This window comes from Gordionus sp. m RMFG-2023, chromosome 1, assembly GCF_954871325.1.
Source record: "Gordionus sp. m RMFG-2023 chromosome 1, tfGorSpeb1-WG-v2, whole genome shotgun sequence".
In the NCBI taxonomy this organism is placed as follows: Eukaryota; Metazoa; Nematomorpha; class Gordioida; order Chordodea; family Parachordodidae; genus Gordionus; species Gordionus sp. m RMFG-2023.
Window position 1 is genome coordinate 71,943,035 of NC_088775.1, and position 13,723 is coordinate 71,956,757.

The window sequence follows — 13,723 nt, forward strand, 5'->3', positions numbered from 1 at the left end:
TCGGTTTAAAAAAAATAACGATTTATTCATATCTGTTAAAATACCTAATAGCGCCAGCTTATATTTTAATAAGGAAGAAGAAAGTGAAAATGTAGTTAGTTTGGTGGAAGAATTAAAATGATCAAGATACCAAGATTCAGAATAAGTAAAATGAGCCTGATCTTGGAAAAACAAAATGGATCTACTTATTTTAAATATTTTACAACTGATTTAAATCATGTATCATTAAATAGGCCACCATCTAGTGATGTTAAAAGGCTAGAAAAAATGCCCAGATCAAAATATAGCCAAGATGCATTTTATTATGTAATTCTGGAGAATTTATTTATAGATGGTAGAAAGGCTTCATCTATTTTCCTAATGACGAGGCTTATATCAGTGGCGTCGCTAGGGGGGAGGGGGAACGTAGGGGCTCGAGCCCCCTGAAAAATTTGAATAGCCCCCCTGAAGCAAAAAAAAAATTTTTTTTATGGAATCTTAACCCTTTGAACTAAAAATAAATTTTTTTGATTGCCCCCCTGAAAGATTTCTTTTATAATTTTATTAAGTAAAATATAGATTTAATTTTATTATTTAAAAATTAATAAGAATATCTAAATATTTATTAAATGAATACTATTTTAAATATTAGATTAAATTAATAAATATAAATTATATTTTCACTATATTAGCTAGCAATCAAATTTTGTGTTAAAATAGAATATCAATATCACTCACCAATATTAATTTAGCATAAACAGTTGAAGCTTAATTAACAATTATTATTTAAATTATTTTATAATAACCCTAATTAAATAAATATAATAATTTATTAATTGAGAACTAAAAAATTTAATATTGTAATTAGCAGAGTTCAAAATGACTAATCAACTGTATATTTATTTTTAAATTTATTATCATACCTATTCCTAAAAATATTTTCAAGGTCCAAATAATATAAAAAGTAAGTAAGTAGACATATAGTTTTTAATCCTCTATTATATACAGTTGTTTATAAAATATTAGATAAAATGCCACTTTTATAGACGTATTTGACAGTTATAATATATTACAGCTAATATTATAATGAATTTTACAAATAAATGCTTTTGATAATAAATATATAGTAACAATTTGCTTTCAAGTATTTAACTCCATCTATTTAGTTATAAATAATTTTAAAAATTCATCATTTTATTATTCATCCTACAATAGATGTAATAAATTTGATATCTTTTCTTTTTTACGTTATGAAAGCTATTTTTTTCTTTTTTAAAAATCAGTTTTGAGTTAAATTTTTAATACAGTATATAAAGATATAATATACCAACTAGAGGTGGTGCGACAATATATAAAATCTTAATTGTTTCATCATATCATTCTGGTCCTTATTTTATAGTTCCAAAATGTTTCATTTCTAATATGGCATCCTTGCCGTATAAATAACTCAAGGCTTCAATATATTTGCACAATTATTTCTTCCAAAGATTTTTAGTGTTTTTATTTTATCAATTTATCCAACATAATAAATTCTGATACTAGTTTACATCGTGAGTGTCATGGCTATTATTGCAAATTAACCAGCATCTATTATTTGTGTTGCTGTATAATTTAAGATTATTACTACAACGGCTGAGAGCATATGATTGCATATTTTAGATAAACAATAATAGTCAACTGTGTAGTCGTTTATATATTTTATATTATTTAAAATGGATGATCATGTCATCTAAATTGAAGCTCTAACCACTTAATAGTTTTAGGATGGATTGGTTGTTTATACTCTCTTCTTCAAGAATTGTTGATTTGGTTTAGGCCTATAAATTTTTCCTTATTAGTCCATTCTATAAATGTGTAAAATGGTAACAGAGAGTTATATTAGTTTGATAACCTTTTGTCAATGTAAGTTGCTAAGAATTATATTATTGCATTATGTGGTTTTTAAAAACTATTATCAATTGAGGCATATGTATGAATTAATTAATCTTTTTTATCACTTGTAATTCTTTAGACGCAAATTTTTTATATCAGCAATCGAAAATATTATATACTGTAATAAATAGATTTTGTATTAAAAAATTATTTTTAGAAATGTCTTGCATTGTTTTAATTATTTATATGCCAGTTTATTTTGTATGCATAATATAATAAATGAGAAAATTAAAATTCAGAATAATTGTTCAGAGTTAACTAATTAAAAAAAGTATAATATATTAATATAAAACCCGGCCGAAGGCCGTGGCCAAAATTAAAGGGAATAGGGGGAAAAGCCCCCCCCCCCATAAAATTTTTCTTAGTTGAGCCCCCTGAGATTGTAAAGGCTAGCGACGCCCCTGGCTTATATAATATTATTTTAGCCAAAATTCTAATCGGGCCATTAAAATTGACCCAAATAGGGCTTTTAAAGTGCAATATTGGTTGAAGACTGTTTTAATAATCGAAGGAGCTTTTTTTTAAGTTTTGCAAAAACATATAAGTTGAATAATTAATTAAAAATGATAATTTTTTGCATTCCTTGTAAGATCTATAACTTAAAGAATGGTAAAACAAATCTATAACAAAACGGGTTTAACCAACTGGAAGAAAGTTCATGTATATAGTGTTGTTGAGAAACATTATAATTGCAAAATACATGAAGGAGAGGATCATAAGACTAATATTTTATAATTTTTTTGTTTAAATTAATTAGCAAATTTAAATAAATTTTAAATAAAGATAGCCATTTTAATTTTCTATACATAAAACAATTAAAACCTTTATTGGCAACCAATATTACTAAAGAGGGATTAGTATTGAAATTGAGATTGTTTAAAATTATTTATTAAAAGTTTAAAAAATGTGTTGTTGTAGAATAATAATATATATATGTAGAAAAAAATATAATGTTATTTAAAGATTAATGTCAATCATATTGATATATTTTTTTATATATTATCTAGTGGTATTATTTGAAAAAGATCATTATTTTATTTGTGGAATTTGAATAAAAAAAGGATTCTCAGTTTATTCTGGCTCAATTTTATTATACATTTACAAAAATGGTACACGTAGTACCAGGATCTGAATTCTAATTATGAAAAATATTTGAATAGAGAAAAACAAGATTATAGGACGAGGTTCCTAGAGAAGATAATTTGTATTCGAAGAAGAAATTTTACTGAAGAGGATCATTCGAATCCGGATTAAAAGGTAAAAAAAAAAATTTTTTTTGTTTAAATATTTTTTTGTACACAATGCTCTAATATTAATGATAAAATTTTGATTATAAATATTTTAATGAGAACATGGTTTATTTTTTTATTAGTAATCATAGGAATCGAAGTTTTACTTAGTACGGTATTCTCTGACCAGCTGTTAGTTATTAAAGCAAAATTAATTTTTATACATATAATCAACTTAAGTTGATTGTTTGATATAGAAAAATTGTGGAGTGATAATTACAGTGAAAGAGGGGATATTTTTTACCAGATGTTAAAACAAAATAAAATGATACTATTATATTTTTATTTTAATCATACTTAAACATTAATCTATGTTAAAAAAATATTAAACAACTTTTTTAAATGTCACACTTACATAAAAAAAAATTTTTATAAAAAAATATAAAAAGTTTTGTCATCACATATTTTCTTTTACTTAGTTAACGATATTTTATGTAGAATAATTTTAAATAAAATGATAAATTATTCATTTAAGTTGTAAGATCTTAGTCAGAATCTTTTATTTCTTAAAATAGTTTTTTTCTCTCACTTTATTTTATCATATTTGAGACATAACTTTAATTTAATATTTATTCAATTCGTATATGTAATACATATAATTATATATAATAAGAAATATATTCGTAATTACACTAATACATGAATATTAATTAATAAAATATGAAATATTTAATGATAGTTCATAGTCATAAATTGCTTGCTTAAGTAGTACCTATAAATATTAAAAAATGTTAATCGTAATTTATTATATAATTAGATTACTTTAGTCAAGAGGTAGTCCACGATAGCCCAGCTCCAAATAATGTTGCATATGATTATAGAAATTTGTAAAATCATATGGAATAAATTGATTCATTATTTGATTAATATTATTTATTATATGTTCCCTTGTACTTGGTCTGGGAATTAATGACCTGTACTTGTTTTTGAAAACCCCGAAAAAATTTTCAATTGGGTTTAATTGTGGTGAGTATGGGGGAAGATATTCAATTCTCTCTTTATAGTCATCAATTAGATGACTTTTATGTATTGACGCATTGTCCATAACTAATATGGCATCTGGTGGTAATATACTAATAATATCCATTAATGAATTTCGGAATAACATACCATTATATGATCCTTCGATGATTTTATAATGTATAACTCCACAAATTCCTATAGTGCAAAGTACACTTACATTTTTCCCTTTTGAGGGTGGCACCTTTATTGATGGTCTAACGTTGAGTGGTGCCCAAGCATAGACAGGTACAACATGAAAATTGATGCCTGTTTCGTCGAGAAAATAGAGTCTTTCTCTGGAGATGTTCAGCAATTTGCGGCAATACACCTGTCGAATATTAATAGCTCCTGGTGTATTCCTGCGATCTGGTTCATTCCCAGCTCTTTTTTTGGACCATCGGATGTTTTTAATATATTTCCTTATAGTTCCAATATTTTTTGGAGAACCAGAGGGCAAATTCTCAATTATATCCTTCACCGTGAAGGTATTATTGTCGATTAGCAAATCCATAATTTGCCTTTCAATATTTGCTGTGTCTTTAATTTTTCTCCCCCTTTGTTTAAGCGAGAATTCCTTTAGGGGCTCACCAATAATTTCTGGAAATGTATCCCGCTTTATTTTATGTATTGATGCCTTCGACATATTAACAAATTTAGCAATGTCCTTAACCTTCATCTGTTCTTCCTCTGGCATTGCTAATATTTTCATTACCATTTCAATTTTATCTTTGTTCCAACAATTGTATGTTCTTTTGGGTTTAGGAATGGATGATATTTGAGAATGATTTATATTTTCATTAATAGTTGCTAAAGAATTATTATTTGCAGAAATATTAGACTGTGATTGATAATTTTCCATATCATTCCCATCTGAGATTGGCAAAGAATAATTTACAGAAGTACTTGAGAGTAAAGGAGATGTATTATAAAGAATGTGGTCTATATTAAACATTATAAGATTGAAAAATTAATTAATATTAAATTAAATATACAAAAATATTAAATTACGTAAATGATATGTGAAAAAATATGTTTTTTTTAAAAAGTTTTTTTTTTTAAAAAAGTTGTTTAAAATTTTTTTAACATAGATTAATGTTTAAGTATGATTAAAATAAAAATATAATAGTATCCTTTTATTTTGTTTTAACATCTGGTGAAAAATATCCCCCTCTTCACTGTAAACAGATAAATGAAAATGGTATATGATAATTAATTAGATAAATGAAAATTGTGTGTTGTAAATTAAATATATAAATTGTTGAAGGGTGTTGTTTATTAATGGAGCTAATATAAATGTTTTTTATCATAAGATAAAAGTAAAACGGTTGATTAAGAAAATATAAAAATATGAAATATGTTTTGAAAATGTGTTATAAGAAAAAGAAAGGGGTATAAAATGTATAATTTTAAAAAAAAATTATTGTATATTTTTTGATTTTTGTTTTTGTGAAAAAAATAAAAATAATTAAAGTTAGAATTTTTTTTGTAATTAATTATAATCGTCATGAATCGAACGGAATTACCCATTATTGACTGCGGTCCTGGTTACCTCAAAATAGTGATTATTCCAAAAATACCGAAACCAGTGAAAGGTTTTGAGAATAAAAATAAAATATTTAATATCGACAAGAGACAAGGGATTCAAAAATGTAAATATGTTACAGCATGACAGTGTTTTAAATGTCAATATACTGAACATCTGTTGGCCGATTGCACAGTGCCGGCATATTTATTAAAAAAAATGTGTATCCAAGTTCTATAGTGAAGAATTTGATAATAATATGCCCAGCTGTTCCAAAAATTATGGTTCGAAAATAGAAAGAGACAAAGGTGTAGTATTGTTAAAACGCCGCGAGTTGTGACCCCGACCCAAAGTTCGGGTCATTTTTTCGACCTCGACGCAAAATATGGGTCGTTTTTTACGACTCAGACTTGATTGGTGGTTTTTTTCGACTCAGACTTGAAGTTATTTTTTAAGGCAAATATGTAAAAATATATTTTGCAAACATGTTAAATTAAAATTTCAGTGAAGATGTACCTTGAAAGTGACAATTGTCATAATCGTCATTTTTGAATTTTTTTTAGACAAATGGGTAAAAATATATTTTGTAAATTTGTTAAATTAAAATTTCAGTGAAGATGCACCATAGGAAAGTGACAATTGTCATAATCGTCATTTTTGAATTTTTTTAAGGCAAATGGGTAAAAATATATTTTGTAAACATGTTAAATTAAAATTTCATTGAAGATGTACCTTAGGAAAGTGACAATTGTCATAATCATCATTTTTAAACTTTTTTAAATTTTTTTAAGTTAAATGGGTAAAAAAAAAATATATTTTGTAAACATGTTAAATTAAAATTTCATTGAAGATGTACCTTAGGAAAGTGACAATTGTCATAATCGTCATTTTTGAACTTTTTTGAATTTTTATTAGACAAATGGGCAAAAATATATTTTGTAAACATGTTAAATTAAAATTTCATTGAGGATGTACCATAGGAAAGTGACAATTGTTATAATCGTCATTTTTGAACATTTTTCAATTTTTAAGGCAAATGGGTAAAAATATATTTTGTAAACATGTTAAATTAAAATTTCATTGAAGATGTACCTTGAAAGTGACAATTGTCATAATCGTCATTTTTGAACTTTTTTAAATTTAATTGAAGCAGATAGATAAAAATATATACTATAAACATGTTAAATCAATTTTTCAGTGATGAAAAACCTTGGAAAAATTAAAATAGCCATGTTGATAATTTTTTTGGAATATTTTGAAGAAAATGGTTAAAATATAAATTAGTTAATTAAAATTTCAATAAAAGCCATAGAAAAGTGATAAAAGTTTAAATTAAATAAGAATGTTTATTTATTCGGATTATACTTTCTCATCGCTAAAGTTGGGGATAAAACTATATTATTATTAAGATACGATAAAAAAATATATATATTTAATATTTTAATCATATTTATTTTATTTGTGGAAATAGAGATATTTAAAAAAAATTTTGAAGTATTGTAAAAAGTGGTTAATAAGACGCTATTTTATTAAAAAAATAGCGGACACTCTTATAAAAACAGGCTTTGACTAATTATAAATAAAATCAGTTTTCCAAAAATAAATAAGTATTTATATGAGATAGTTTGCCACCATGAATCTTTTTCTCGGGTTCTTCTACACTAAAATATTAATATAACATGTTTTACAAATAAGATTTTTACTATTTGTTTAAATAGAGTTTAAAAATAATTATAACTTTTATCACTTTTCTATGGTACATCCTCAATGAAATTTTAATTTAACATGTTTACAAAATATATTTTTACCCATTTGCCTTAAAAAAATTCAAAAAAGTTCAAAAATGACGATTATGACAATTGTCACTTTTCTATGGTACATATTCACTGAAATTTAAATCTAACATGTTTACAAAATATATTTTTACCCATTTGTCTAAATAAAATTGAAAAAAGTTCAAAAGTGACGATTGTGACAATTTTCACTTTCAAGGTACATCTTCAATGAAATTTTAATTTAACATGTTTACAAAATATATTTTTACCCATTTGTCTTATAAAAATTCAAAAAAGTTCAAAAATGACGATTATGACAATTGTCACTTTCCTATGGTACATCCTCAATGAAATTTTAATTTAACGCGTTTACAAAATATTTTTTTACCCATTTGCCTTAAAAAAATTGAAAAAAGTTCAAAAAGGACGATTATGACAATTGTCACTTTCCTATGGTACATCTTCACTGAAATTTAAATTTAACATGTTTACAAAATATATTTTTACCCATTTGTCTAAAAAAATTCAAAAAAGTTTAAAAATGACGATTATGACAATTGTCACTTTCCTAAGGTACATCTTCATTGAAATTTTAATTTAACATGTTTACAAAATATATTTTTACCCATATACCTTAAAAAAATTCAAAAAAGTTCAAGAATGACAGTTTATGATGTCACTTCCTATGGCACATCTTCACTGAAATTTTGATTTAACATGTTTGCAAAATATATTTTTACACATTAAAAAAATAAACTTCAAGTCTGAGTCGAAAAAAACAACCAAACTTCAAGTCTGAGTCGAAAAAAACGACCCATATTTTGGGTCGAGGTCGTTTTTTCGACTCGGGTCGAGGTCGAAACAAACGATCCATATTTTTGGCCGAGGTCGTTTTTTTCGGCTTGGACTCGGGTAGAAGTCGAAAAAACGACCCATATTTTGAGTCGAGGTCGTTTTTTCGGCTTGAACTCGGGTCGAGGTCGAAAAAAGAGACCCAAAATTTGGGTCAGCTCTATTCGAGCCGACTCGCCTAAGCCGATTAACAACACTACCAAGGTGGGACTTATTGATTACAAGATGAACGAAATCGATTCAAGAAGAAAATTCTATGGAAACCGAGCGTAGCCTCATTAACTCCTACGACAATAATAAAAGAATCAAACAATAGGTTCGCGACTACCATGAAAGTATCAAGCAAATCGTTCGATCCAAATCAAATAGAGATAAGCCTTCGCGAACAACAAGCCATCCAATGAAAATAGATATGGAAAAGCAATATGTTATAAAAGGGAATTCAAAAGAAATTGTGGACACGGATACTGAAATTTAGGAAATAAAATTGTTACATGGAAAATGAATAAAAAAATATATACATATTACTAGTGCTGTACGGTAACGTCAAAAAAGTAACGACGTTACTAAAATATTTATAACTTTTTACTCTCAATTATATTAAATTTCATTTTCAATATATTTTATTCTTATAAAATAATTTTCCATTTTTCATATCATAATTTTTTATAATAATAATACAAAATTCGTTCCTTTGTTCTATTTTAACAATTTTTTTTATCCTTCCGCGATGATTTTTATCAAATCAATATATAATTAAAAATATATTTTTTAATCAATAACATTTTGATTGACATTAAATTCATAAAACAAAATATACTACATATATATATATATTAAATTTATAAACATAACAGTTACTAACGTCGTTACCTTTTTTTGAAGAAAGGGAACGTCATACGTTACCTTTTTCTAGAAGTAACGAGTAACGGTAACGCGTTTCTTTTTTTTGGGTAACGGTAACGCAAAACGTTACTCGTTACTTTAAATTTTTTCTTAAAAAAATATTAATAAAAAAAACATATTTTATTGTGCTATATAATTACTTTTATTTATTTTTAATATAAATAATAAACCGAGTTTTTAATTCATATCAACCACCATTCCTTTCATTCTTATTTAAATTTTCACTCGTTATTTTCAATCAAATTTTAATCTAACTAATATTCAATCAAAATTCAAAGTATATATTAATATTATTATTCTATATAATAATTTATTTTAAGAATATATGCCAAACTTTATAATAGTTGATTCTTCTGCTGAAGAAAATTTAACCCTATATACTATCAGCAATGATTCACCCACTCTTTAAATTAGATTGGCCCTGGATAAAATCAGAGATGAATAAACAAAGAATGCAAGATCTTATTTCCATTTTGAGAAAAGATCTTGATAGAGAAAGAGCAGACCTGATTCCCTTATCCAAAACAAATACCAAAATATTTTCTGATAAAGATAAATTTTTTTTTGATGAGGAAATTAATGAAAATCCTTGTAAAGATGTTTTATTAATTTTTTTCAAAATAAAGATACTTCTTTAAATATTTTTAATAAATTCCACGAGTTAAAATTTTTATTTATTAAATATAATACCACCCTCCCATCCTCTTCTCCAATTGAACGTGTGTTTAGCATACGAAGGCTGTGTTGAGCACTAAGCGCTCTTGTTTGTCTGATGAAAATTTTGAAAATCAATTAATGCTAAAAATAAATAAAAAATTATTACAAAAAAATGTTATCTTATGATTATATATTATATATTAAAAATTTTTAATAAGATCTCATCATTTTATGTATTATTTTTTATAGTTTTGTCTATATTATATATTGTAAGAAAAAATAAATATATTTTTGTATATAATATTTAATTTTTTTAAGTAACGAGTAATACGTCACTTTTTTGAAAAGTCAGTAACGCGCGTTCCTTTTTTAAAAAGGTAACGAGTAAGGGTAACGCGTTCTTTTTTCCCAATGTAACGAGTAACGCGTTCTTTTTCCAATGTAACGAGTAACGGTAACGCGTTTCTTTTTTTAGGTAACGTTTACAGCACTACATATTACACGTGATAACTTTAAAATGTGATTATTTGTAGATAAATTATATACATTTGTTTTTTTTACATGTCCTTGGCCTGTTAGGGGTGGATATGTTGTAGTATAATAATATACTAGTAGAAAGCCCGTCAAAAATGACGGGGAATAAAATTTTTATTCATTTTTTACAATAGATGTCATGCCAGGTTCAAGCTCACAATATTAGGAAGCATCCAAGATCTTATAATTTTAAAAAAGTTTATCAAGCCCAGCTCAACCCTTAATAATTTGTAAAAGATATTCCCAAGTCAGGTGCAAGCTAATATTAATTTTGAGGTTCCAAGCCCAGTCCTACCCATTATAATTTTGAAAATTTTTTCCCGCCTCGGAGATAGTTAAATTTTTAATATCATCACATGAACGGGAAATATCTGATTTCCAAATTAGTCTAATATGGAAAAAAAAACATGTAAATTCCGTATTAAGAGAAACTGGGAAGGCCTGGGCAACCACTTATTAGAGAATCATGACAAATAAAATAAAAATAACCGACTCTCATACTTTTTTGTAATATGATCAATTAAAATTATATCTAAAAAATATGTTGTTTATTATATAAGGTTATTGTTGTTTTTCAGATAAATGTAATATATGTCTTGCAGTTGCATTTCTGAAATTATTTGTCAAAGAATTTGATAAGGGATATATATTTTTTTATGTAAAGTAAAAAAAAATGCTGTCTATTTAAATTACAAAAATGTTATTAAACACTAATGAAACTTATATGCAAATTATTTATATATTTTTTAAGATATTTTTTTTTATTGACATATAAATTTAGGATAAATTTTTTAAAAAATAATGAGGATTATTTATTATGTATTTGATATAATTAAGAGCAAATCCTTGTTGACATTTTAATTTTTGATGGAAAAAGTGGCAAAATAAATCTGGACGGTTGTCTGGAGAGGAAATAATTAATGTATAATTTTATATCATTTAGGGTTGTAGATGAAAGTAATGACGGATTAACAAAGCAGTGTACAAAACACATTGCGTCCTGATAAAGATGATATGCCTATGCCTTGGGATACTGGTAAAAGAAGAACGCAAAACGATATTTCTGTCAATGACATCATTGGTATCCCCCTCTAAAATAAAATCATGAATGACAATGTTAACTCAACCATAAAACGGTCGTGAGTATTGTTATAAAGGCCACGACAGAACTACTTCATATATTTCCATTAATAAAGTTGATGAAATTGGCCGTACTGTACATTCAAGTTTAACACGCAAAACGATATTTCTGTCAATGGCAGCATTGGTATCCCCTTCTAAAATAGAATCATGAACGACAATGTTAACTCAACCATAAAACGGCTGTAAGTATTGTTTTAAAGGCCACGACAGAACTACTGCATATTTTCCCATTAATAAAGTTGATGAAATTAGCCGTACTGTACATTCAAGTTTGAACATTCCTCTAAATATTCATGAAAGTTTCTCAGAGAATCGGATAAAGTAATATTTATATTAACTCCTAGTGAAGTGAATGATAGTACAGAATTAAATGTTTATATTTGTTAAAAAATAGGCAAAGGTATAGGGATTGTGGTAGTGGTGATAGTATAATTTGGAGAACTGGGTGAAAATAAAATAAACATAGATATAAAACATAAGATAAAAAAAACAAAATAAACCTCCAGATGAGTTCATTTCAAGTGTAGTTCTTTATTATTTTGTCTACCAGTAACTCTAGAACGGGTAAGGCGTTTGTTTAATCGTCATTATTTTTTGCTTATCTTTAATAAAAGATTCATCATGTTTTGTAGCAATATGAGGGATTAGGGTTAGCCTAAACAAATAAAAAAATCAGGTAAAAATATAAATAAACTATTGTTTAAATTAAACAAACATTAAAATAATGTAAAACCAGTAGATGGGTCAATATTAGATGCATATTTCTAGTAGTTGGAGGGCTATATCAAAAAAAAATTTGGGGGGACTTATCAAGCCTATTATGATATTCTAAAAGTTAAAAAATAACATGATGAATGTAATGTTATTAAGATTAAGGTTAATTAATTGTAAGGTAATTAAAAAATAAGATTAAAAAAGGTGGGAAAAAGGAAGGTATAAATTATTATATTATAAAAATAATAAAAATTAAATTAAAGGAATTGATAAGGTTTGGCAATTATCAAAAAAAATTTTTGGGGGACTTATCAAGCCCATTATGATATTCTAAAAGTTAAAAAATAACTTGATGAATGTAATGTTATTAAGATTAAGGTTAATTAATTGTAAGGTAATTAAAAAATAAGATTAAAAAGGAGGGAAAAAAGAAGGAATAAATTATTATATTATAAAAATAAAATTAAAGGAATTGATAAGGTTTTGAGAAATAGTGGTTAATAGATAATAGAGATAGAAAGAAAAGAATGAGATAATAAAATTTAGTGATAAATAAATTCATTAAGGGAGGGGAAAAAAATAAAGAAAGAGTTATTTATAAGGATTGGAGATTATAAATAGGTTAGGATAATAATATTGGAATATACTTGGTTATCTTCTTAATTATTGGTTATGAAAGAAAAATGTAAGTATAAAAAATTGTAATGTAAGTACTGACTAAAATTGTGAGTATGTTCAAAATAAATATACAAGTTGAGTATCTTGTAGAGATTTATTAATGTGTAATTGATAATATGAGATGAAAATTGATATGGTAATCTAAAAAATAAAGAAAGGATTAAGTGAAATAAAAAGTTTCATTCATATTTACAAAGTTGAGGGAATATTGTTTTTATCAATTCAAAGACGATTTTTCAAATCTCTCAATCCATGTCAGGTATGTGTACACCATCAATTCTCGAAATTCCATTCATCTGTTTGTATAAAATAAATAAATAAAATCAACAAATAAAAAAAATCCGTACCGATGACATGACGTAGCGATGACGTAGTGAGGACATCGGAAAAATAATATAGATATATGTGTAGAAAAAATATAAATTATTTAAAACTTAATGTCAATCATATTATTATTGATTTATTTTTTTATATATTATCCAATGATATTATTGGAAAAAGATCATTATTTTATTTGTGGAAAAAATTTGAATAAAAAAAGGATTCTTAGTTTATTCTGGCTCAATTTTATTATACATTTACAAAATGTGTTACATCAGATTTTTTAAATTTCTATACCCATACAAAAATGCATTTCCATATGTTTCTCAAATATCCTTTATCAGTTTATAATCCACATAGAGTTGTGAATCAACTTTTTACCATTAAAAAGAATTCTTAAATCAAATAAACGTTAGAGT

At 25.5% G+C, this 13,723-nt stretch overlaps 1 protein-coding gene across 1 annotated transcript; it reads right to left on the reverse strand.

The window, feature by feature from the left end:
- Positions 1 to 3,832: 3,832 nt before the first annotated feature.
- LOC135931853 (uncharacterized) lies at positions 3,833 to 5,088 on the reverse strand. The gene is made up of 2 exons (XM_065469159.1): positions 3,963 to 5,088; positions 3,833 to 3,912 (listed from the first exon to the last, which is right to left on the reverse strand). Exon 1 carries the CDS (start codon positions 5,059 to 5,061, stop codon positions 3,964 to 3,966), a length of 1,098 nt encoding a protein of 365 aa, XP_065325231.1. The 5' UTR covers positions 5,062 to 5,088; the 3' UTR covers positions 3,833 to 3,912; position 3,963.
- Between the last annotated feature and the right edge of the window lie 8,635 nt (positions 5,089 to 13,723).

Bases quoted from the DNA above. Each gene is read 5' to 3' on its own strand.
- LOC135931853 (XM_065469159.1), bottom strand. From the start codon at position 5,061: ATGGAAAATTATCAATCACAGTCTAATATTTCTGCAAATAATAATTCT.